This window comes from Anopheles arabiensis, chromosome 3 (genome assembly GCF_016920715.1).
Source record: "Anopheles arabiensis isolate DONGOLA chromosome 3, AaraD3, whole genome shotgun sequence".
Lineage (NCBI taxonomy): Eukaryota > Metazoa > Arthropoda > Insecta > Diptera > Culicidae > Anopheles > Anopheles arabiensis.
In genome coordinates, this window is record NC_053518.1 from 81,897,588 (window position 1) to 81,923,908 (window position 26,321).

General features: G+C 44.4%; 2 protein-coding genes and 1 long non-coding RNA gene across 3 annotated transcripts; 1 reads left to right on the plus strand and 2 right to left on the minus strand.

The window, feature by feature from the left end:
• Positions 1-1,091: 1,091 nt before the first annotated feature.
• LOC120901588 (protein FAM117B-like) lies at positions 1,092-11,795 on the minus strand. The gene is made up of 5 exons (XM_040309647.1): positions 10,651-11,795; positions 4,802-5,200; positions 4,556-4,707; positions 4,228-4,476; positions 1,092-4,151 (listed from the first exon to the last, which is right to left on the minus strand). The coding sequence occupies exons 1-5, from the start codon at positions 10,955-10,957 to the stop codon at positions 3,957-3,959; spliced, it is 1,302 nt and encodes a 433-aa protein (XP_040165581.1). The 5' UTR covers positions 10,958-11,795; the 3' UTR covers positions 1,092-3,956.
• Positions 6,673-9,179, minus strand: LOC120901589. Its single transcript, XR_005739305.1, has 2 exons — positions 8,239-9,179; positions 6,673-8,166 (listed from the first exon to the last, which is right to left on the minus strand). It is a non-coding gene; the product is annotated as an uncharacterized LOC120901589 (long non-coding RNA).
• A 2,499-nt stretch (positions 11,796-14,294) lies between the features above and the next one.
• LOC120903078 lies at positions 14,295-20,057 on the plus strand. Its single transcript, XM_040312291.1, has 5 exons — positions 14,295-14,407; positions 14,488-14,571; positions 14,645-15,259; positions 15,323-15,722; positions 18,861-20,057. The coding sequence occupies exons 2-5, from the start codon at positions 14,559-14,561 to the stop codon at positions 19,936-19,938; spliced, it is 2,106 nt and encodes a 701-aa protein (XP_040168225.1). The 5' UTR covers positions 14,295-14,407; positions 14,488-14,558; the 3' UTR covers positions 19,939-20,057.
• The last annotated feature ends 6,264 nt before the right edge of the window (positions 20,058-26,321 follow it).

Sequence of the window (26,321 nt, forward strand, 5' to 3'; positions counted from 1 at the left end):
AAACGGTGTGTTTGCGTTCAACTATTGAACACTGTTTCTTTTTCGCAATTTATTACTATTTAATGGGATGTACAGCTTACAGTCTACGCTTCTGGAGAATATAAATAACACGCTTTCTCGTTTTCACATTAAGTTTGCCAATTTGGGGTTTCGGTTTTTAATTTGTTTTTTTTCCTAACAAAAATACATCGTAATAAATATATGTTGTTTTCTCTTTTTCGCTTAGCATCGTATCGTTTTCACCTATGCTAAATAATAATAATCATCATTTATATTTTCGGTTGAATTTGTTTCATTTTGTTTCGTTTTTCATCGCCCACGTGTAACCTTTCATTTTGGGTTTAATTATTATTCAAACTCGATTCGTTTTTAACGAAGATAACGTTTAAATCAGTTCTTTTTTATTCCTTTTTAGATTTCCTTACCGGGGATGGTTTACTTGTTTTTTGTTTTTTTTTGGTTTGCCAAAATGTTTCATCACTACCCCAACAATGGGGAAAAAGGGAAGAAAGGGCTGGGGAAGGGGAGGGGTGCGGAGTAAGAGAGCTTTGCTTGCAATGTAACCGATCGCGTAAAATAGTACTTGAAGGTTGGGGGTTGAATAAAATCGATCTTCTAGAGATAGTTTTATAGCGGAGCCGGCGTACGGCGTCCGCTAAATGGGTTATTACGCTTCGCTCAAAACGTGCACCGAACAGTACCATCCATCGTGGAAAATCAACATCCAGAAGCTCTAATATATTCCAACGATTATTACACACACGAAAGACATTATTTTTAACAGCTTTTAGCATGCAATGTGAATTTTCGATTTGTTGTTCGGATCTATCTTTGCCTCGTCCGGGCACTTACTTGAACCAAACGTTTTATTGATGTGTTTCCAACATGATAAGCTCAGTGTATTAGTGAGGGAAGAATAAACTTAAAACAATGATTAGTAACATGCAAACAAAGAATAGAAAGAAGCGGCAATAATAGAAGAGGTAAAGACATAAATGTAAAGGAACTAGTGAAAACTAGTGAAACATGACGAACAAAATAACAAACGGTAAAGATATGAAAAGAAAACATAATAAACATAAAAAAGAAAATAAAAAACAACAAACAGTAAAATGTTTTATTTTAAATGTCTGGTTTAATAGCAAAAAATGCAAATAATTACTGAATTAAAAGGGATAACTTTAAAAACGAAACTATATAAATGAGTTGCAACAAGATTATATTAAAAAAAATATCAATCGACAAAATTAATCTGCTTACTTCGCTAATGAAACGAGAAATTCATTGTAAAATTATGCAAGCTACAAGTATTTAGCAAACAACGCATAGTGCGGCGGCCGGTTGTTTCCTTGCATTCACCTTACTTCCGCCACGCTGTCTTAAGATGAGTGATTTGTACATTGTTCATTTGGGAGTTGGTAGATCGTTACGCGCATCGTGTACAGCTGCAGCAGTTGGTACGTCGTTTCGGTACGTCGTGCGTCGTGTTGTTTTACACTATACGTTTGATGATATTTTTTTACGCCTTGCATCACATCACGCTTTTATACTTCTTTTGTGGATAAGAATAATTTCCTAAACATCGTATTTTTTTTTTCAATCTTTTCCGTGTGCCTTGAGTTGACAAATACGAACAAAACATTACATTTTAAAAACGGAATCAATTTCACCCTAGTTAGTGCTACCAGACTGGAATGTTTTCTTCTTACGTTGACTGCCTTTTTCTTACTTCATTTGCTTTTACATTTATTTCTCTTTCTTTCTTTCTTTCTTCTCATTACTTGCTGTTGGTCCAATTGCAATGCTATTCCTCTGCATGTTCTCCGCCTCATCACGTGTATATCTTTCACTTTCATGTTTTATTCCCTTCTTTATCATTGTTATTTTCTGTTGTTTGCCGTTGTTTCTGTTGTTAAAAAAAGATGTCGTAGAGAAAATATAAAGTATGCTTGTTCGAAATGGCCTAGCACGTTACTAATGCCACTGTTGCTCGTTTTGATTCTATGTTGTTGTGTTCCGTTCTATTGCATATAAATTGGTTGGTTGTATTTTGGGTTTTGTATTTCTTGCTCGCTTTTGTTCTATTACTTCTGTTGTTTCTACTCGTTTGGTTTTGTTGTTACTGTGTGTGTATGTGTGTGTGTGTGTTTAGATGTACTTACTATTTATTATCTTATTGTTATGTTTCACCTTCACGTGCTCATTTGCAGGATGGTGTTCCGTGAGGTTAGTCGTTAGAAAATTGCTACTTAAAATCAAGCAATCATTAAAACTCTAACACCAATTTGAAAACGAACTTATATGTTGTGTTTTGTAATGTTTCACTAATGCAGAAAAGAAAAACAAATATAAAGAAAACTTCATACGTTAAATAAAACGTAAAACGACATAAACATAAAACATAATAACATAATAACATAATAAAACATAATAAAACATAAAACGAGCTTTATAAAATTATGAATTAACTCTTTTAAACACAACACACATGTACGTATCTTTTTATGGCAGGATAAAAAAACGAACAGAAAAAACATAACCGTCGTGCGATGAATCCATCGCAACACACGGACGAGAGCCTCATATAGTGGTGTTTATCATCGTTAGTGTAATTGTACAAGCAATAATGTAATAATGTTCCGTGTCCCGGCGTCTAAACCGATGCCTTAACACACTTCGTTTTGATACAGGGGTTTTCAGGGGTTCTCATAGCTGTGGGATTCTTTTTTGGCTCTTTCTTATTGGAAATGAACCTTATATGTTGGTAATTGGACTCTATGGCAACCCTCACCCATTGGAACATCAGTGGATGACAGAATCATTGGAAATTCCTGTTGGATTTGTCCAAAAAGGGTACTATAGAATCCAATTCCTTTCACATCTCGTAAGTTCATTTCGTTTTAAGTTCTCGTAAGTGTAAGTAAGAGTCATAAAAATATCCCACAAGTATGAGAACTCCTGACAAACCTTGTAATGTTGTATACTGTTTAAGTGGTTTCATTTTGCAGGAGTTGTGTGTGGTTGTATGTATAGGATTTGATTATTTATTGTATTTTCTGCACAACTTTACGGCGCACCCGCACCCGCACCATTTTTGAGCCCCACGGCCCGGCGCTCCTAGCAGGTGCGTTGTACAGTATTTTTGATAGAAAAAAATGCCTTCCAAAAAATGCTACTTGAGTTGAGTGGGTTTGCACTTGTTTTTGCATATTGACGTGAGAAGATGCTTCTCTAGGTTTCGACAAAAGGTTTCGTTTTCCCCTCATTTTCTTCACTCATCGCCATTCGTTCGCTTATTGTTCGCACATTGGGCTTACTGGGCGTCCCACACTTTCCCGCTTTCTATTGATTCGTACAAACGTGCTGTCCTTCTGTCTTAATTTCCCTCACGCACGTTACCTGCATCCCTGCTGCTGCTGTGTGTGTGTATGGGTGTGTGACGCAGGGCAGAGTAAAGAAATACTTTTGTTTGTAGCTTTGTCTCAAAAAATGCCATACAAAATTGTTTGTATATTATTCACATTCACATTCCATTCAGTCATCGTCTTCTTCTTCTTCTTCTTCTTCTTCCCTACTACCGCCATCTACACTTCTCCTTCTTCTACATGTTTTCTTAACTGTTTTACAAAGCTATCATACTCATTCTCTTGCAACTTACAGCAATCGCTCTTTGATCAGTGTATTTTTTTTTCATTTAATGGAAACGAAGATAAATAAAACAAAGACAATATAATCACGATGGACGTTTCACAAACTACACAAGAAACGGGTTAAAATTGAGAAACTAAAACTATGCAACCGCCGCACGCGTTCGGTAACGCTTTCGGTAGGTTGTTTGCAAGATAAAAAAAAAACAAACGAATGGCCACAACAAACGAACGAACAAATGGTAAAATAAAACAAATTAAGGCAAATCGATTTGAGTTTAAAATGCGAACCGCGGTTTTGCGTACTTCCTACTGCACCGCGGCACCTTCCGCAGCGTCATCGCCGGCATCGTCGTCATCCTCCGGCGTGGTTTTCAGCGTCGGCAACGGTTGCAGTGGCTGGAATGCGGATCCTAAGGATGGTTTCAGCTGGAATGCGGTAGTGCACGGTTTGAAGCAGGCCGTGTTTGTACTGGTATCGGCTTCAGTGAGTTTTAAATTAACCTTTGAAGAGTAAAAGAAAAAAAAAATTAATTGTAGCAATAGAAGCAAGGGGGAAAAGCGTTCACAACTGTAATACCTTTTCACAACCATCCGGTGGTTCGCGGGCCAGGAATTTGTTGATCCTAGGCGAGGCGCTCGTCGTGACGGCACCCTCGTCCGGCGACGTGCTCTGGCTGCCATCGTCCGACGACAGCGTATCGCCCAGCGGCGTCTGCGTGTTGACCGAGCGCGTATCGCCGGGACCGCCGACGAGCGAAACGGCACCGGCACCGTGGAACAGATCCGCCAACGGTGCCCGGTGGCCTTCCGGTGTGCCCCGCGAGTACTGCGCGCAGATAGAACAGGGTACACAATTGCAAATTATCGAATGCAAAAATGGTTTTGCTCCACCCGACAATACGTACCATCTCCAGCTCGGCCCGGCAGCTGTGCTGCTGGCCCGGATAGAGGACCAGCTTCTCAATCTCCTGGTTCAGACCCTCGACCGAGTTGCGCATCGGCCGTATGTGTACGGGCGGACAGGTACGTGTTGGTATCGACACTGGGCTTGCTTTTGCTGGGGTTTTGAGGGGGGAAATTGGCAAACAATTAGCTTCCGGTATGTTGACTGCATCTCTCTCTCTCTCTCTCTCTCTTACGCTCAAACTTACCATGATTAGGGCTAAGCGTCTGGGAGCTAACGGAATGTTCGCCGCGATGCGTGCGCTGCAGTCTTTGTCGTATCACTTTCTCCATCTTCAGATCGGTCGGCGTCGTCACATCGGTGCGCGTGATGACCGGCGACGACGAGGTGGACGATGGGGACGGGCCCATCACCACGTCCGCGGTGGTCTGGGAGGAGGACGGGCCGGCCGAAAGCATGCCGCCGCCGCCGCCGGTGGTGGTACCGCTGCCGCCGCGCGCACGCTCCAGGAACGATTCCTCCGTCTGGGTCGCTTTGTCCAGCTGGAGCAGGGTCGGCGTGACGAGGCTCCAGGCCGGGGCGGGGCGCAGGTAAAGTGCATCGAGTGATGCCGTGCGCCGTATGCAACCGTCGTTGAGAATTTTCCCTGCGACAAAAGAAGAAGGAATGATTTGTGAGAAAATAAAAAAATAAATAAATAAATAAAATTATATTTTCAACGAAATATTAACAGTAACACTTTGAGACCTTTTTCGTGATCGAGTGAAACCAAACTGATTTTTTTTAATATTTTATATATAAAAATTGTTATACATTTTTTTATATTTTATAATTTTAATTATATTTTGCTTGTATGCACAAAGTGTATTGTACACAAAAACAGTATTCCAGTTGTTGGCTATTTGCCTTAAAATACATAAAGTGAAATATGGTTAAATTGATTTGCTTGACGCTAAACTGACACTTAATTGACGCTAAACAAACTGTTTCAAGTCGGCATGTGGAATGTTGGAAAATTAATATTATTTTTTGTTGAAAGATGATATTACCAACAAACACTTCACCTTGACTCGAACATTATATAGACCTTTTACAGAGACTGAATATTATTGCGGCGGTGTATATTTAAGCCGGTCTCGTAGTACAGTCGTCAACTCGTACGACTTAACAACATCCCCGTCATGGGTTCAATCCCCAAATAGACCGCGCCGCCATACGTAGGACTGACTATCCTGCTATGGGGGGGAATCAATTAGTCATTGAAAGCCAAGCCCACAAGTGGGTACAGGCAGGCTTTGACCGACATCGGTTGTTGAGCCAAAGAAGAAGAAGTATATTTAAGAACTTAACGGTGTAAAAATGTGTCAAAAAATTGGAAATCTTTAATTTTCCATTTCACATTTTACCTAATAATTATTACTTCATTTCAACGGAATATTGGCAGATCGACGCTTACAAACGCGATAGTTTTTTGCATTAGTTTTAGCTACTAAATGCTAATAAAAATCAAATTGGAAAAGTCAAGTTTATTCAATATTTTATACGAGCAGTCAAATTGGAAAAACGGACCCGTGATTCGCGTTTCGTGGTTTGATTTTCAGCGACGATTCGCTTTGCTAAGCGCCTAAAGGTATGCAATTGTTTTTTTTCGTTCAGGAAGAAAATCCCGGATAAAATAGCCAGGCATAGAGGAAAATGGCTTAGTGAAAATAATTATAGTTAAAAATAAGTTAATTATGAGATTCAAATGTTCCATAAAAAATGGAAATTACGAATAAAATCAATAATTTACATTTCACACAAGCGCAACAGTTAGTTAAGTGAAATCTAGTATAAAGCCGGCCAAGCAGTAATGCGTACTTGCTATACGTGAGGATTATAGATCAGTATACATAAATTTGGTCGTTTCATACAACTCAGTTTATTTTTTAATATTTAATGTCTAACAAGACTTTACACTCCCAAGCGCATCAGGCACGAAATGTGCGTTAATATGCATAAAATTCTAGAAAATGCATTGCTATCAAGAAGCTCATAACCTACCCAACATCAAAGTAACACAAGTGACTGGTATACGGCCATTGCAGCCACCGAGCGTATTAAAAATCATCCTCAAGATATCTAGCGAGATTAGCGTAATTATTCATAGCAGGGGAGCGATAGAGGGAACGGAACAAGAAATAATGTATATATCCCATATCCCGCAGGACACTCCGCACACCGCCAAACGCCATTTCATTCTGGATCATTAAAAAGGGTAATCGTTCTAAAAATATGCTCAAACAACATTCAACCCCTAGTGCACGAGGGGGATATGATGTAGAATGATTTATATAGCCTCTTTACAAACACACACACACACGTCCCGGCATTGCACATTACGCCAGCGTGGCCAATAGGGGGGAGGGGTGATGATTTCAAGGATAACTGTGCTAATGGTATGCATGCGTACACGCGGCGCAACGGTGCTTCCGGTCCTTTTCGGGGGGTGGTTGTGGTACTGGTGGTAGTTAGTTGTTGTAGTGGTTGTGTGTGCATCAAACAAACCGTATTACTACGGAAAGGCACACATACATCCACTGCTTTTTTTCCTCTATGCCCTGCGCCACTGTCGCTCGCTCTAACCAACCATCGTCTCTCAGCCGGCAAGCGTGCACCGGTGTGCGCATGAAATGGCAGGAAACCCCAAGAATCGATTAGCAAAACCCCTTGCTTCGGGGTGATGGGGGTACGGTGTGTTTCATACCAAAAAAAAAAGCATCCAGTAGTAGTAGTAGTAGTAGTAATGGCGTTAGTAGTAGGCAGGTGAATTCACATCCAATGCCCCAACTCTTCCAACGCGCTTTGGGGGAGCGAAAAAAAAAGGAAGCAGGAACTTGTTTGCTCGGCAAATCGCTCTCCAAAACGGTGCCGTAGTATTATAGGTCCTTCTTCTCGCCACGCGATTGCACTCAGTGCACGATGCACAACACACCCATACATCCAGACTAGGCGATAGAATATATCGCCCACTCGTGCCAATGCTCGTGCGCGCGTGCTAAGGCGAGACCGGTCTGGGAGCGACCCTCTTCCCGCCGGCCAGTACGAGAAAGAGAGCGCACACCACACACATACACACAAGGACCGTTTCAGCAACGGAGTGCACACGCGTGCAATTCAGCTTTTTGAAGATCAAGGACACTATTTGTGCGTTGATTGAATGAGTTGGGCATGCTGCCGCGTAGCGTAGCGGTCCTGCCATTTCGTTCGCTCTCGTGACCATTCCCCACCATGCTTGCTCTATCGCTTTCTCTCTTTCTCTGTATCTAGTTTTCCTATTGGGAGGGAGGTTGATGCGTTTCAATATTAAATGGAATTTCCGGCTGCGAGTGGCGCTTTGTTTCCTGTTGCCTTCTCCGCAACAACAGCCACTAATGAGGGAACGCTGTTAATTCGCGCGACTGTTTCAGTTTCTTATGTTGCTTCAACGTATCGTTTTGTTGGGCGATTTTGCACTAAAATATTGTTTTCCCTTTCTTTTCAAAAAATGGTTTCCTTCAACGGGTTTAATTCGATCATTACGCTCGTCTTTACATTTCGCCGGAGAGGGTGACATTTCGCCGAGCAGCTTTCCTAAAATAAAACAAGAAAAAAAAGGGTAACCCTCTACGCGGGGACATGAATCCTTGACATTTTCGCAATTACATTGATGCTCATTGGCCTTGAAAGAATGGGCAGTGTAATGTTCCATTACGCAAATTCGCAACCTCGCACGCGGTGTGGTATCGTGCTGTATCATCGAGCTTCGGAGAGCTGCTTCCCAGGCGCTATTGATGATGCCGGGTCGGTTGCTATTTCCAGCCTTCCGTGGAGTCTTCTGCGCCTATGTAAACGCCTACACAGGCGTCCCGTGCGCACCGGGCCCCCGGCAACGGCTTTTCGTACACAATTTCCTGTCTCACAACCACACCGATACAGGCACCAAACGGGGGCCGGCCGGGTAACAACAGCAACACACGCGGCGATAGCAGCCGGATACGTGCGTATGTGTTTGCGCGTGAGCGAGAGAGCGCATCGCCGAGAGCGGGAGTCCGTAGTTTCATTGATAAATAACAAGAGTGTCTTCCGTTCGGGTGAAGTTCGGTGGCAGGCTTTGGAGTAGTAGTCCTTGGCGGGGAGGGCCAGGAGCCGAGCCAAAGGGATACCACTGCGCTGCGACGTGCGTAGAGCGAACCAGGCAAGGCGAGTTTGCGTACGGCCTCCCCGGCATGGCTGGCATGTTGAACGGTTAGCACAGCGAGAATGCTTTCCAACTTCAACTTTTCCTAACAGGCCCAGGCAAACCGGTGGGCAAAACGTTTACGAAAAAAAAAAAACAAAAAAAACGCTGGCCCGTTTCGATACAACCGGGGGCGTGTGTGATTGATGGGTTACACCATTTTTCAATAATATTTGCGGATAATGTATTGGCTGGCTGGTGTCGATAGGTCGAGAAGCTTTGCCCAGTGTTGCCCTTGTTATGGAGGGGTTTCTTTGTTCGAAGGGCTTTTTCCACTCTTTTTTTGGAAAATGTTAGAATTTAGTTGCACCAGGATAAGTGATTAAGTATTCAACTGTCGAGTGATGTGATCACTAGATACAATGTTTTAATTAGACTTGCTGAGATCCTTCATAATCAACTAAAGCTGGATGGATTGCATGCATCCAGGCCTCAAAGTATAGAAAATACTGGAATGTCCCTTTTTTTGGGGTATACTTGTTAAATGAAACACTAAAGAAAGATAAAATATAACTTAAATGTATCTAAAGAAATAAATAGAAATATGTTTCACGAAAACAGAACTTTTTATGTGACACCCGAGTATTATAAGTCATTCAATATTTGCATACTTTTAGGCGTATTTTAAACCTTCACTCTACGGTTCGGTAAATTTCAATTTTTTTGCAAATGGAATAATGTTCAGTAACAAATGGAGCGTTTCGAGCAATTTATATTCATCAAGGAGTCTAATAAAATTTCCATAAACATTACTTCAAATGATTACTTCAATCTGCGCACACTTGGAGCGTTTGGCACTGACAGCCGTTAATGGCTGTGAGTCGAATGATTACGATTGTTGCGTCAAATAGGAAGAGGAAGAAGAAAAACATGTTCCCTTCACCTTGCTAGATCATCATCTAAATGTATGTAAAATCATTTGTACCTTAAGTATCATGTACAACTTAATTCAGCGAAAATAGATTGACTCTGTGTGACAAAAACACATTGCATACTTTTAGGCGTTTTTTCTCACTAATGCTTTGGAAAATGCAAGCTAATTGAAATAAATAATTTAAACAGCTTTGTATCGAATTATATGCCAACTCAACACGTCAAACATGATAATTTACACACATGCAGGATAATGATGCCCTGCCTCGTTCGAAATACCGGGCCACAAAAAGCCGGCAATCGAACCAGACACGCGTTCTCGGCCGGGCTCCTGCCCAGGGAAGCGATGGCGCAGGGGGAAATTACGTCCGTGATAGAGTAGGGAGTACAAATCGGTACCTGTAGAGGGTAGATTGAGGAATGGGGCGGTACATTGTACGCTCCCGGTGAGATGGCCCTCTTCCCGAGTGCAATACTACGCTGCCGATTGATGATGCGCCGGGTGGAAGATGCACTACCAGTCACACATACAGGCATGTGCAGTTGCAAGCGTAAAACAAGTCGTAGCAGAGCAATGGAGAGATCTCTCGCAACCGAGAGAGCTAGAGAGTGTGTGTGTGTGAGGAAAATTTGTGAGCAGAAAGCGACAGTGAAGGTTTTGCCCTGCGAGCCGATTTTCGTCAAAAAGGATTCGCTTTGTGTTTGCTCGACGGAAGCATTTCCACACAAAGCAAGGCAGAGTGGATGAACATTTGCACAACAGGGGAGTCGTAGATGATCACTAAAAAAAGCAAGAAGAGGATGGTGATGATAAGAGGCGCCTTTCTGTACCGGCTACCCGGTGAAATATCCTTTTTTTTGTCATTTTTGTTGTCGCTTTTTCTCTCTTTTCCAATAAATTCATTCATTTCCGCTGCGGCCGGTCGTTACGGGACATAAATGCCTCTCTGGCTGGTCATGCTTACCTTTGCCCGTCAGTGCACCCGGGCTCCGATTGCCACAGATGGCGTGCTCCGGCGAGATGTGCCGGACGGGCGGGGACAGCGTGGCCGAGAGCGATTTTCCTGCCCCGCTGCCGTACGTCGGGCCCGGTGCCGTTCCACAGCCTGCGCTGCCGACCGTCATGCTGCTCGGACTGCCGGCCTGCTGGCCGCTCGCCGTACCGGAGCTTCCGCCGGTGCAGTGTATGGATCCGGTGCCTCTCAGCAGCAGCGAGCTGACGGGCACGAACGCCTTCATCGGTTCGTTATGTTTCCGCACGCGGCTGGACATGGTGAGGCGGATGGATGGATGATGGTTGGCGCGATGGTTACGGGAAGGGGGAGAGGCTGGATGCTGCTCACTTCACCTGCTTTCACGTTCGCTCTCGCACACTAACGGCCACTTTGGCGGCGGTCGATCACCATCGGTGACTGCCGGCTCGGTGTTGCTGCACCCACGGCACGGTGTACCGTACACTCGGTACCATCCGGAACCGGGTGCCGGGTGTAGGTGGCGTCGGGAGTAGTGTCACCACCCCCTCCTTTAACTACTAGAGCGCCGCTTGGGTGGACAAAGGAATTGCTTCAAGATGCTTCACTGTTTTTTTTTTGTTGTTGTTGCCAACTTTCCCCCCTTTTACACCAATCACACTGACACTCCACTCCCGGGGGGTGGGATTTTCTCTACCCTTTGTTGCCCTTCCGCCGCTAAGACGGGGCGACAAAATCAATGTGCAGCAATGCACCGAAACAAGGGGGGGCTTGCACAGACACACACACACACCACCAACGTAAAACACACGCACGCACACACACAAGCGCGTTGCAGATTCGCTGGAGATTCGGAGCTAAGCTCAGGCGAAAAATGCAACTTTTAGCGACGACTTCGGCCACTAAATCGAACACCGACACTTCATCTGTTCACCTCACTGTCCACCGCGTAGTAACCGGAAAGGTGGCCGTGGGGGGGGTCGATTTCAGCACCGGAAAAATAGCACGGGCCCTTAAACTTCTCGACTCGACTAGCTTCTTCACGCGACCATTCCGATCGCTCGCTTTTTCGAAGTGTGTAGATTAAATCGGATGATAAAGTGTTTGTATTACCATCCCGTATCGTACTACATGCACACACACACAGGCGGGAGCTGGTTTGTTACTTGCGCGTGTGTGCGTGAGTTGTGAGGGAGCAGCTTTGTTGTTTTTTTTATTATACGCGCGATGTCAAACGGTTTAGGGTGGCGGGTTGAATGATGAATCGTTACAGTTCCGTACCCAATGAACAATCAGGAATCAGGACATCGAGCAAACAGACAATTCGGTGAGAGTGAAAATACTCGAGATAAACGAGTGTTTTGTCAGGGAGTTTTACGATTTGTTATATTGCTGTCCATTATTTGCATTTACATTTGTGTCAACCGGATGAATGTGACAGCACCGACAAACCGACGTGACACTTCGAACAAAATGAGCTTCAAAAGTTGTCTCCTTTTTTCAAATGAAAATACGTTAAACACTAGCGCCATCTCTATAATGATTCGCTTACTACACTGACACAGAGAAGAAACTGCTAAACCCCCTTTTTGTTTTCCTTCGCAAATTCCAATGCGTATTGTTTTATGTACTTCTCACATCTTTTGCATTGATTTGAAAACTTATAAAATGATTTTTCTGTGTGTTTTGTCCAATTATTCTCACAAAATCTTGCCTCACACTTCCTTCGCCATTTGTATTTAGAAAAGTTGTTTACATCGAAGCCGCAGTGAACAGAGCTTACTTTGACAGAAGTGTTCGCCTCACTGGTAAATGACAGTACTTTCGTGTGGGACACTTTTGTATCGCCAGTGTCACGTCGGTTTGTCGGTGGTGACAGTTCGCGCGTTCGTCGAACTTAGCTCATTTCCAAATTTATGAATGAAAATGAAGTAGTTCATGGTGCTCGCGCACGGTGCAAGTGTGAACGCAACATGAACTTTGACAGTACACACGTTCAAACCAAAAATCAAAAACATATTATTTCAAGTTGCTTTGATTAATGAAAATGTTTGTGTCACTAGTAAAAAATTGTAGGTAGCACATGTTAACATTTTTTTGTTGGGCCAAAAGTGGTTTGAGCAGTCAAGTTCGTGAAAGCGTCGAGAGTTCGTGCCTATTTCCCCTTGTTTATACATGCCAATCGCCAGTACCCAAGCGCCACAGATTAAGCTTAAGGAAAATCGAATATCCTTTGAGAAAAAATCCTAAAATCCATAGCTTCATTGGTTCAATAGATGGGATATTACAACTCATCATACCCAAGTGCCACAAATTCACTAAACGACCACTAAACTGCTTCTAAACGACTCAAGTTCTCTACCTAAACGGAATATAGAAAGACTTCGTTTAGCAGACGGCAAACGACTCATGCATTCTAAAAATAGCAAAAAAATTGGTGGCGCTCTCTGTTGGTGGGATACTCCAACCAGTTGAGCTTCATCGCTTGGAGGAGAGCTTTCTCATTTTCTCTGTACTGTTGTATGGTTTCGCATTGAAGTTATGCATCGCTAGAACTAGAACGGCGATACGATTGTTTAAATACTAAACTCCAACGGAAACCTCTAGCACTGAAGCAAGTGAGATTTGAGTAATGGTCGTTGGTGTTGATACCCACGTATCTGACCACACGACCATTCATATAGATTTTTGCTCAGAAAGTTAGAAGGCTATATAGATCATGATAAGATGAAACTTGTCGAAACACATTGCAAGAAAAGGATAGCAATATAATGATGTGTTGTAATACGCCATCTATTGATCAAACCAATGAAGCTGTGGGTGGAGCATTCATTTTTTTCTATGGATATTTAATTTTCCAGTCGTTTAAGCTTAATCTGTGGCGCTTGGGTAATACTGCTGTACTTTTCTTGCAATGTGTTTCGCCTAACTTCATCGAATCTTGTCATATATACATTATTCGAATCATCGAATCATGTCATATATACAAACATTTCGAGAAAAAATCTATATGAATGGTCGTGTGATCAGATACGTGGGTATCAACACCAACGACCATGAATCAAATCTCACTTGCGTAAGTGTTGCTAGTTTACATTAGAGTTTAGTATTTAAACAATCGTTTCGCCGTTATAGTTCTAGCGATACAAAACTTCAATACCATACAACAGTACAGAGGAAATGAGAAAGCTCTCCTCCAAGCGAGGAAGCTCCACTGGTTGGGTATCCCACAAATAGATGGCGTCACCAGCTTTTTGCTATTTTTAGAATGTATGAATCGTTTGCCGTCTGCTAAACGAAGTTTTTCTATATTCCGTTTAGATTGGTAGCTTGAGTCTTTTAAAACCTGTTTAGTGGTCGTTTAGTGGATTTGTGGCACTTGGGATAACAAACCCGCGTCGCTATTTCCGAAAATATTTCTAAAACTGCATTTTCAACTGAAATGTTTGCTTTTTTCTGGCATTGGGTTAATAAAGATCGTTATCAATACGTCAGCATTAGTCTTTGGGAGCAAACCAATTCTTGAAATTCAGAACTGATAACATTACATAAATGATTCCAAATCCACCAATGATACCAAACCGTGGCCTAATATCCGCCAAATTTGTTGCTTGGGGACTAGCTTTGTGAGCGGTTGTCAAAGTGAGAGCCCATCAGCTGTCAGCGAGAATGTCAACAACCGACACTCACCGCAAAACAAAAAGCATCGAGCGTGGGTTTTGCTTTTCAATCGTAAATAAACTATTTTTATGTAAGTTTCATCGTGTTTAATGGTTTGGAAAGGAATTTATAGTGGATGGCCACCGTGTGACCGTTTCCGTTTGTTTCTAGATTAAACACGTGCAAAGCACAGCATCATCGAAGTTTGACTGCGGCAGCGAAGCCGGGCGGGTACGACGACGATGAGTGGTGCAGGTATGTACAAAAAATGGCTATAAAGCCCCGTTTGCATGCATGCATTAACGCGGTATTGTAATCTTTCCACCAGCGGAGGTAAAGCAACCGGCACCAGCTGTGCCGGATATGAGCCAGCCGGCGGCCCAGCCACTCGAACCGACCAAACCGCCGGACATTGATCCGGAAACGACGGCATCGGCAGCGAACGCGGTGGAACAGTGGCGCAACTATCAGAACGCGTACAGCGCGTACCAGCAGCAGTGTGCCGCGTACCAGAACTACATCCAGCAGACGCAGTACGCGCAGACGGTCGAGCAGCAGCAGATGATTTACACCCAGTATCTGGAGCAACATCGGCTCTATCAGTATCACCTGCAACAGTACGAGCAGTACAAGGCGGGCAATGGTGTTGCTGGTAGCGGCGGTGACGGTAGTGGTAGTGGTGTGATGGGGTATCCCAGTGCTCCCGGCTGGCAGACAATGGGTCCGATGCAGGGCGCGCTTCCCGGAAATGCCGGCATGATGCCGGCCGAGTTTCAGCAACCGATCAAACCAACGGGTCCGGGTGGCCCTGGGGCACCGGCGAACGGCACTCTTTCCGGGAGATCAAAGGGTGGCCCCAATATGAGACGCGGCCGAGATTCGAGGACGAAAGCGAAACCAAACGAGAAGAAGAATGAGCTGCACACGAAAACCATCATATATTGTAAGACGATACACATCCTGTGGATCGCTTCAGTGTTTCCACTAATCTCGTTTCTGTTTTTAGTGAACCCGGACGACGAACAGCTGCTGCCAACGGAGCTGAAGCAACTGTTCGGCGAGTTTCACTGCAATCTCTGCCGCACGCGCATGAACTCGCACATCTCCGCCAACATCCACTACCAGTCGAAGGCGCACGAGAAGAAGATTAACCAGTGGCTGAAGGAGTACTGTGCGGAAACGGGCACGCCGGTACCGGTCCGGCAGCGGCCACCGCTCGAGCTGGCCGCCGAGACGAACGCGATCGGCAAGTCGGTGTTTCACTGCGAGGCGTGCGATCTGGTGCTGACTTCGGTGCAGCACGCGAACCAGCACTACACCGGCAAGCGGCACGCGATGGTGGTCAACGGAAAGAAGCTCCCGTCCGGCACCGGACACTACAATGCGGAGGGCAAATGGATCCGAACGTAAGTAGTGCTCTCGCCATGGGTTGATGCAAGGGTGTGCAGAGGAGCAGAGTGAAATGACACAAAAATTCGCATTGAGAGGTGACACTGGTACAGTCTGTTCAACGTGTTGAGTGTGTATTGTGATTCCGGGTCCGATGGTAATTGTTTCCCAATTGTTTTGAAAGGATCATTCTTAAGATGAGGATGATGTTTTAGTGATTAGAAAGATGGCTTGGAAGGAGGTCTATTACTAGACCACCAATAGATAGATCGTCGAAAATTACATCTTCGAAGACTACTCTTACAGGGTTGTCCAGGAGTTCTCATAGCTGTATGACACTTCATTGATTCTTTTTCAATAGAATGGGAATTGGACTCTATTGCATCCTTGTTGGACAAATCTAATAGGAATTTCCAAGGTGCCTGTATAACAAGGGTGCCATAGATACCAAATTCCATGATTTGAAGTTCACTTCCCATAGGAAAGAGTCAAGAAAGTGTCCCACAACTATGAGAACCCCTGGAAAACCCTGTAGAAAGAGCTGTTCCTTTATCTTTAGCTATTGTAGAAAAACTATTTGAAACATACATCAATATTGCCAATTGATGTTCAATTTGTCCCGATTAGACAAACAGAACCGAAGATTAGCTTAGGCATTATTAGATTTAATGGTTTTGGATTGAATCCTTATAGCAAGGATCATTATTTTTGCCCACAGATGATCGTTGTCTTAAGGATTCTGTACAAAACCACCTGGTTTAATAACTTATGCTCATTGCAACGCTTTTGGCACACTTATTGCATAATGTTAGGCGTTTGGTCTTTAAAATCATTCCTGATTGGATCAACGCGCCTAAATTTATGCAATGGTTTTAGCAAATCCAGTCTAATGTATGTCTTTGCTTGGAATCGGATCAAATGAATCATTGGCAATAAATTACCAACAATATCCCCAATTATGGATACACACTCACGCCGAAACAGATCGTCAACGAATCGTGCGAGCAAGGTTCTACGTTTCCATTTCCAACATTTCCCCACTTCGAAACGAAATGGAAATAGAATCAATACCACATCTGTCCCCTTCCGTACAAGGATCATCTCTGCAAGCTTCGTCTTATTTTCCCTTCTCAATCGTACCTCTTGTTGTTTCGTGCTCTTGGTTCTGTTCCGTTCCTGTTCCAATTTGAACCAATTCCAATTTGATCTGAACATTTTCCCTCTCATCTGCGAAATTAGGGTTGAGTTTTAGTTTAGTTAGTTTTGCGCTCACAGTACCGTGTCTTCTGCTGCTACATGCTTAGCAGAATTGGGAGCACAAGGAAAAGAACAAAGCAATTTAGCCCCACCGCGCTTCACCAGCACACGAAAAGCGCTCGTACGGTGTGAAGCGAAAAGAAAACGGAGGCAGAGTGAATGTGTGTGTGTGTGTGTAGAGTGTGCCGTCTTCCGTTTTCCGATGTGCTGTGCCCCCCCGACGGTGGGCGTGCGGGATCCTATTCGATGCAGATTGTGTCGCATAACGTGCGCTGTGCGCGGCAAACGATCATACCGGATGGAATAGGATCGTGGTGTTGAGGGAACCGCGTTGATCGGAAAACGAAAGCGCTGGCGCCACGTGACGTGGACAATGGAGGAACCACAGTGCTAGTGGTGGGAGCTCGGAATGGGACCTACCCGATTCCGATACCGAGTTTGGAAACAATTTCGGAGCCGATTCCGAAATCGGAATCAATTCCGGAGCCGATGCCGGAGTTAGTTCCGGAGCCTATTCCGGAGTCGATTCCGAATCCGGAACCGATACCGGAATCGGAAGTCAAAATTGGCTCCAGAATCAGTATCAGTTTTGGAATCGGAATTGGCCTGGGAATCGCAATTTACTTCGGAAACGGAATCACAATTGACTCTAGAATCGGAATTAGATCCAAAATGAGAATTAGTTCTTGAATTGAAATAAGAAGTTTCAGAGGCGAAATCAATCCGTCAATGTTCATGACAATGTATCGTTTACAACTTAATTCAGATTTTTTGTAGTGTTAGGTTTCATGAATCTTTCGTTGAGATTTATTCGTATGAGATTATTCGTACTTCCTTGTTGAGCGATTCGAATCTCGAATCGAAACTTCAAAGATTCATGATTCAAGATTCATGAATCTTCAAAGAATTACGAATCTCTAATGATTCACGAATCTTCATAGATTCATGAATCTCCAGGATTCATAAGTCTATTAAAATTTATATATATTCAGGGATTCATTAATCTTTGGAGATGTATGATTTCCAAAATATTGAAAGTGATATTTGAGATTCTTGAATCTTTTCAACCGATATTCAGATTCACTGAATCATTCCAAAGATTCAATCAGATTCATGAATCTGAATCAGATTTAGCCAACACTAATTCTTTGCGGCTATCAATACGTAGCATCATTGGACCCAAAAACCTATTCTTATGGAGATGGTGAAACCGATTCCGATTTCGAAGCCAATTCTGATATCAGAGCCAATTCTGATTTCGGAGCCGATTTCAGAGTCGATTCCGGAGCCGATTCTGGAATCAATAACGGAGCCGATTCCGATTCCAGAATCGTTTCCAGAATCGATTCCGGAAACTGATACCGGACCTACTTTCCGGAATCGATTCCAGAATACTTCGGAGCTAGCCGGAATCGATTCTTCGAAACTTCATTTTTTGCACGTTGAGCGGGTGGTGATGGTGGTCCAAACCTCAACTCCAGTCCAGGCCGTGTGTGTTTGTGGTAGAGGACACACAACGTAGATGATCTTCATTCCGCCGTGTGTGTGGTGTGTCTTCATTTCAGCGCTCCCGGGGACATCGTCGCTGTGGGTATTGAACTTCCAACGTGCCATGCAGCAGCGGCCACTGTGTCCTGCATCTCTCTAGCCAACCGGCGTGCAAGTTGCACGTGAAGGTATATCTTGTAGTTAACATTAGCGCAGGCAGCTGGTGCAGTTTAAGGTGGAACCTCTTCACGCACCTTTCTTTTTACAGCAAAGCTTAAGAAGTCTATGAAGCAATAAGATACGTCTGGTATATACGATTTTGTTTTGAAATTTGTTTACCGAAACTAAAAAAATACAAACAATTATTTCACTAATTGTGGTCTCTCCGTCCTGTTCCTTCTGTCTTATAGCACAAACATAGTGGCCGAGGTGCCGCCCTCTGGCCAAACGGTCGCCCCGACAACGCCGGTCGCTAGGAAACGCCCCTTTCAAGCGACTCAGAACGGAGCCAACGGAACGACCGGAGCAAAGAATCTTCGTCTGGAGCCACCGCCGCAACCTCCGGTACAATTGATGGACCCAGCGCTGGGCCCTGAGGCCTCGAATGCAACGAATGGGGTGGCTGCTGTTCCACCGCTCCAGCAACTAGCCAACGTTCCACCGGTCATGGCACCGGTAGCCGCAACCCCTGTCCCAACAGCGCCACAACCGATCGTAACGATTAACGTGGAGAGTGACGAAGAGGTGGTGCCAGCGGATGGTAACAAACAGTCAGTACAACCAGCCACCGCGCATCCCACTACCCTACCGTCCAAAGGTGGCCCGGAAAGCGGCACCACGCTCGAGCAGGAGATTCGCAAAAAGGAGGGGCTGGACTGTGTGGACGATACCGGCACGTTCTGCCTGATCTGCGAAACGTCCGTCACGTCGCGGTCCGAGATGCTGATGCATCTCAAAGGCGCCAAGCATCTGAAGAAGGCCCGCTCGATGGGGGTGATCGTGCGCACCACCCCGTTCAATGCGTCCGATACGATCCTGCGCAGCCTGTCGGTGCCGCCGCGCCAAACCGACTGGTCGCTGTACCGGATGCCGTCCGGGAAGTTTTACTGCAAAACGTGCAACCTGATCGTGGCGGACGAGAAACTGTTCGGCCAGCACTGGTACGGGAAGAAGCACAAGCTAAAGCAGCGGCAGGAACAGCAGGCCGAGAAGCAGCAGCAGCAGTTGGGCGGTGGTACTGCTGGCATGCCAAGCATGCTGCTACCGGGCGCTGCATCGATGGCCATGGAAAGTTCGTTCGTTTCGGACGATCATGACGTTATGCCGGTGGGCAGTATGACAGAATTGGCCAATCCGGACGGGGTGGTGCAGATTGCACCCACCAGCGACGACGGGCCGGGTGCACAGAAAGCACTGCCGAAGAAGGGTCGCAGGCCGTACTTTAAGCGGGGTCGGTTCGGCAAACAGCGGCCAGCGTTTCCGCAGTAAGGCCCCATGCGTGAGTGAGTGAGCATTCGAGTGATGAACGATGGAGAAGATCGTTTTATTTCTTGTGTCTATGGAGTGTTGAGATTGAATTCAATAAACTCTCGAATTGTACCATAAAATGATGAGTAGTGAGAGCGAGAGAGTTGGATTACTTGATGACACATCGAAGGAGAAATGCGAGTGGGTTGATTCTTCTTCTATTTGACGTAACGTCCCACGCGGACATGCCCCGGCCTATACAGACTTTCGAGATTTAATTCATTATAACTCAGCCGGAAAAGTCAATCCTTGCTGCGGGGGGCGGTTCATTCTAGGCTTGAACCCATGACGGGCATGTTATTGAGTCGCTCGAGATGACGACTGTACCACGGGACCACCCTCGAGTTGGTTGATTACAACAACCAATAAACACTTTGGCATATCGGTTAAAGATCAGGTTAGTATCCAGTACCACATCGAGATCCTTTATGTGTTTAGCACGTTCAATGCAATAGAGATCTGCTAAATTATTTCACCAGATATTTTGAAATTCATATCTTGTTTCTATTTTCTACGTTAATGATGTGTTCTTTAGAGCAATGAAAAGCCTGATGTTGAGAGCGAAATGAAATGCCTGTTTATAAGCACATTGATCCGGACAGATCCTGTTGACTCTGTCCGACTCAAATTCTGGTCGACTCCGTCTGACTTCGGACGACTTCGATTTCAAACTATTCCGGGAGACTCCGAACGACTCCGATCCAAGTCCAACTATTGATAGCCTGATTCCGACTCCGTCAAAATCCAAACTAATAGTTCCTCCCGAAGTTGGAATCATCCGGAAACTTTCGGAATCGCCCGGAGTCTGTCGGAGTCGTCCGGAGTCATTCGGAGTTGTCCGGAGTCGTTCGGAATCGCCCGGAGTCTGTCGGAGTTGTCCGGAGTCGTCAGAAGTCGTCAGAAGTCGTCAGGAGTCGTTCGGAGTCGTCTGGAGTCGTTCGGAGTCTCCCGGAATCATTTAGTTTCGAAGTCGTTCGAAGCCGTCCAGAGTCGCCCGGAGTCGTCCGGAGTCGAACTCTGGACGACTCTGGAGAACTCCGGGCGATTCCGGACGGCTTTGATTCTCAACGACTTCGGACAACTCCGGGCGATTCCGGACGATTCCGAACAACTCAGGATAATACTGGGCGGACCTACCTCCCGCAGTTGGCTCCGAAATTACCGGAGTTGGATCAGAGTCGAATCCGGATTTTTTCCAACTTTACCCATCACTAATCTACAAGTAGAACGTAGACCAGATCATTCATAAATAGATCCAGATCTTTCCTTGGGTAAACCAGATAAAGCGATGATTGGACGGGAAGGCTGTGCTCGAATTCTACGACACAGGTTCCATCTACTAACTAGAACTGCCAGCATAACAGCTTGCCTTCCATTCCCAGTTTAGCGAACTTTTCTGGTAGTATGTAGTGGTGGAAGGCTGTCCAAGGCAAAGAGAAGTGAACTAGACAAGATCGGTGACAGTGACGATTGTTTAGGGACGAACCGGTGTTGCTGGTAGCTGATGTAGTAATTAGAGGCAGCAGTTAGTTTTCGAAAACCCTTGGAATGGTGCGAAGATCCCTTCCAATTTGCCAGGAACACACCAAGATGTTGCGAATTGTTGAATTGTTTTTGTGAGGACGTTTGCTACAGATTAGGAGAGTATCGGATTAGGATAAGAGTGGGAATACCAGCTGGTTTTGGTTTACCGGTAGGTTTGGACGTTTTTAAGCTCAAGCTCGTAAGCCACACTTAACACACTGTGTTATTCTCCTAGTCGCCTTGGTGACTCATCCTTTTGTCTTTCGATTCACTCTGAGTAAGTCGCCACGTAGAGTGAGGTGATCATTAGCACTAGCGGATCATAATTATCTTGCAGACCAAGATGACGCTAAACCTTTACGCACACGAATCAACAGTGTCCCAAACGGGATTAAATTCCTTCACCAATAACTTACGATATTGATATGCAGTATATAATACTCTTACTCTTCTCACCAAGAGAACAATGTTACGTGGCCTGAAAGTAGCATTATCATAACACATGATTTTGGGTTTGGTATTGCCTTCAGCAAAATGCATGGCTTCGTCACAAACATCATTAAGAATAGCGCGGCATACACGAACGATATACTGTAGCGAGTCATTATGACATGATCCTTCCCGGTTGTAGTCTTCTGGGTCAATTGTGTTGGTGAAGTGATCGCAGTAGTTACGATTCTTGAACGCAATTTGACTTCATGTTTCGATGCCGCTGTTACGATCGTATTGCGTTTGGGTAAAACATTTATCAAAAGTCGTTCAGCAATCATTTGATGCGCAGTGTCATTCCCAAAGCGAATTCCACAAAATATTTGAACTTAAAAAAGAACCAACCCAGCTCCAAATAATGACGAAAAAATAGATCAAACCACTTGGGCAAACACTCAATACAGAAATGTATACGAACAGCACGCGTTAAAAGAAGCGCTATTTACTATGGCTGCAAAGTGCATTCGGGGAACGCTTTTGAAGAAGCCCACCCTAGAATGCAAGTGCATGGCCATTAACAACTTCCCCCTCATCCCTTTGAATGGTTGGGTGGAAAATTCATTACAGTGCTTGCAAAAAAAAAAAAAACCCTAGAACCTCTTTGATTGCCCCTCGGTTGCGCCATGAACCGAAAGGGGTAACACTTTCCGTTTGAAATCCATTTGCTTTTAAAGTGCATTGTAAAGCGAACGCGCGTCGGTTGCCGTTTGTAAAATGTAATGTAACGCGGGAATGGGCCACAAAACAAAAAAACAAGGGAAGGTGGAACACTTTTTTCCGGTTCTTGAATGAGCGGGCACGTAAAAACTTTGCACTGCTGTTTAACCAACACACACATACACACATACATGTGTATGAGTATATATTGGGATAAAAGTGAAGTGTAAAGTGTAGAGCATTTTTGCACGAACCCGCCAGCTCTCTGTGGGTGAAGTTTTGATATCATACGTTTTGATGATTTTTATTTTTTGTTGTTCCCACCCAACATCCTTTTGACACAAAAGACCCCCCCGTACAGTGCATGGCGGGGAAAAGGGGGAGGGGGGGGAATAAAAAGCTTCAATCTGGAACAAGCGTGCTGGCTTGTTTCCGCAGGTTTATTGCCGTGTCATTACTAACGGAAGCAAATGTGGTTGCATTCCGTGACCTGTGCGACGGTATTTGGTATACAGGGCATAAAAGCTAAAAGTAGCTTTTTACACCGTTCTCGGTGTGTAGCACAAAGCCGGTGAGCATTGGGTGGTTTTAGTATGATATCACACCATTTTACTATTACAGAACGGAATGCTTGCCGTTGAGCGCTTTGTATTTGTAGTTGGTATGCTTTTCAGTCGGCCATTTCGATAGTTGCTTGACAGTTCAATTCGAAAGCTCGTGTTTGTATTGGGGAGTGGAAAACTTATTGCGAAGTACAATAAGATCGTACTTAATTACGAAATAATTAAGCATTTTTGTTTTTTTTTGTAGAGAAGCTCTTTCTTCCTAATTGGTACACTGAGTGGTTTTAGTATTTTTAGCGATTATTAATATTAATGTTATTTATTACCGTTTTTTCGACCAAAATTTGGTGTTTAATGTATACCAAAAGCAAGTATATTACATCTCACAACTATTTGCACTTATCTTATATCTAATACTCATCAAAATGAAAGGTTATGTTACTCCACACAAAAAATGTAGCAAGACGTTTACAGCGGGAATTTGAGAACATGAAAAGTTAGCAAATAGAACTGGATTTCTTCGAGTACACAATACTCTATATTTTGATTGTAGTTTTGAGATATATCATACTTGGCTACTGAAACGTGCCTAAAGGTGCAAACAGGGACATCAAGAAAGTAAAAATGAAACTATGGTTTTTTTGGAATCTTTAATTTCACCGAAATCGATTAAAGAATTGGTTTTTATTTGTCGTTTGATGTATCAGACATTAGATTACAAAGAAATTAGACTTTTTTGCTGCAAATATAACAATATCCTTCCGAAAATGAATGTTTTACATCTTACAAAGAACCGGGCTCTCTGTCTACTAATGTCTATAAAAACCATTTTTTTTTTACAAAGCGTCGCCTTCCTCTACTGCAGAAAAGCTGTGTAAAATCTTCGATTTTGATCACTTGAACCGCACATTCTATCGTGTTAAATCTTACAACAACTCCACCCCCCAGGTACACTGTTCTTCTGGGACTTTTCGGCTCCCCACAATCTATAAAACCAGACAGACCAATCGTTACGATTGCAATGGTTAGCGAGTTCACCACCCAAAGCTCACGTGTCCAAAGTAATCGCGTAACGTAAGCTCCGGTTTTGGCAGAACCGGAACGAACATTGCTTTAGATGGCTATAAAAGGAGACATAAAACACGCGAACATACATTATGACCGGAAGTTCGGTTTCGTCGACCATCTCGCTTTTCAAGATCAGCAAGAAGCGCTCTGCGGTGTGTTCTTTATTTTTAAGGGCATTAAAAATAGCACAGAACATCGTTTTCCACGCTGTGAGGAAGCGTTAAATTTAAATTAAAGAATAGCAAGATTCTAGACGATGAAGCAACTTGGATTCACTTCCAGATGCATTGAGCGTAAAGGGAGAGTGTGAGGCGTACGAGATCGAGATGGGATTAGAGCTTTTGCTGCTTGTTCTTGGCTGTAATGCGCCAAGTGTAACCCTCCAAGGCAATGGGGCTCGATGGCTGGTGAGTGATAAGTACATTTGGAACAGCTTCGTTGCATGTCCCGGTTGGGTTCAATTTGTGCAAAGTGCTTCCTGCTACCACTGGATGTTCTCCCTCATCTATAATAGTTTTTTTTCGGGAGCTTTTGCGCTTGGCAAACTAATGTATTGAGCATGGTGTGGTGTGATAAAACGTGCCGAAAGTAAGTGTATGTAGGGCACTGGAATAAAAATGGTATTTGGAACTTTTATAGCACAGCGATTTTAAATCCTTAATATCTCAAATCCATAAGCCACAGTCCGTTACAATTACCGTCCCTTGAGCCTGCATCCAAACTGCCAAAGCTAATTGATCAAACATCTCGATCACGCCTGACATTGATTATTGCCCGTATAAGGTGATGAAGTTTTCTTCCCTGCCGTCTCGGATGGAAGATTTGCTGAATCAAGGTTTTTGTCGCCAGGCCCCGTGATGATTGGTGACTCAGCCGGGCTGACTAATTGACGACTCACCAACCTCGGCGCATGCACCACCCAGCTCCGGTGCCTACCGGTGTAGATCCGGTGGTTTCTTCATCGTGTGCAATTCCAATATCCCGCCGGCGGGAGCACCAATGGCTTAAGAGAAACTGCGCGGCTGAGGATGCATTAGGCGTCCCTGGTTAAGGAATAACGATGAGTTGTACCCTTTGTCTTCAAGCCTGGTCTGGGGTGCAATTTACCTTTCGATAAATGCAGCTTAATTGCAATCGCTGCGCTTCCACCGTACAATGACATCTAAGTTTGGGAACCTTTTGAGGAGCTATTTGGCACCCCACAACAAACCGTTTATCACTCACTGCGTAATTAGATTCAATTTGAAATTCCTGCGAACTCGTTCGAATGCTTGTTCGTCATGCTCTACCATTGATCGGAGTAAAACGAGTTGCAATATGATGATTGAATCTACACGAGCGCAAGCGCGCGCTCGCGCGCCCTAGAAGTGGGTGTGTCTAGCATACGTGTAGCATACTAGATACGATCGCCGAGAGTGAGCGGAGGGAGGCTCGCAATGCATCATCCAATCGGAGAAGATTAGTATGCAATCGCTGCGCGTGAGTAGCGCGTGGCGGTTGAATCATACTGCGCATAAAATAGAGATCAGCTGTGCTGAGTGACGCCGGAGTTCCCTTGGCCTGGGCGACTACGTGCAGCGCACGCTAGTGAGACCTTCGGGTGCGAGTGCGAACGAACCGTGAGTCAAAGACGGAACCAGGCAAGGGCAAGGTGGGGAATTTCGGTCACTTCCGATTTTCCCACGCGATTAATGTCCGGTGTGACATATCAAGCCGGTTATGATAACGAGATTCGGGTGACGTCGACAGGGAAATGGGTTTCGGAAGTATGTATCCAACCGGAATGGATTGTACGATCACGATCGCACTAGAATGTGAATATCAAACTAATATCTCTTCTTCTACTCCAAGATGTTCTTCTACTCCAAGATCTCGAACGGGTTGCAGAAGTGTGTATCCAACCGGGATGGATTGTATGATCACGATTGTTCCCAAAGCAATCTCCAATGTTAGTCTTCTTCAAGATCTCGAACCTCCCTGCTGTGTTAGCACATTCCTGATGACCCAAAACATGACCCTCCTCACCACAACAAAGATCTTCGG

Excerpts from the sequence above, each read along its gene's own strand:
- LOC120901588 (XM_040309647.1), bottom strand. The coding sequence starts at position 10,957 with ATGTCCAGCCGCGTGCGGAAACATAACGAACCGATGAAGGCGTTCGTG. Across the intron at positions 4,708-4,801 it reads GACGCTTAGCCCTAATCATG|CAAAAGCAAGCCCAGTGTCG; the intron begins GTAAGTTTGAGC and ends TCAAAACCCCAG. Across the intron at positions 4,152-4,227 it reads CACCGGATGGTTGTGAAAAG|GTTAATTTAAAACTCACTGA; the intron begins GTATTACAGTTG and ends TACTCTTCAAAG.
- LOC120903078 (XM_040312291.1), top strand. Across the intron at positions 15,260-15,322 it reads CACGAAAACCATCATATATT|TGAACCCGGACGACGAACAG; the intron begins GTAAGACGATAC and ends TTCTGTTTTTAG. Across the intron at positions 15,723-18,860 it reads GAGGGCAAATGGATCCGAAC|CACAAACATAGTGGCCGAGG; the intron begins GTAAGTAGTGCT and ends TCTGTCTTATAG.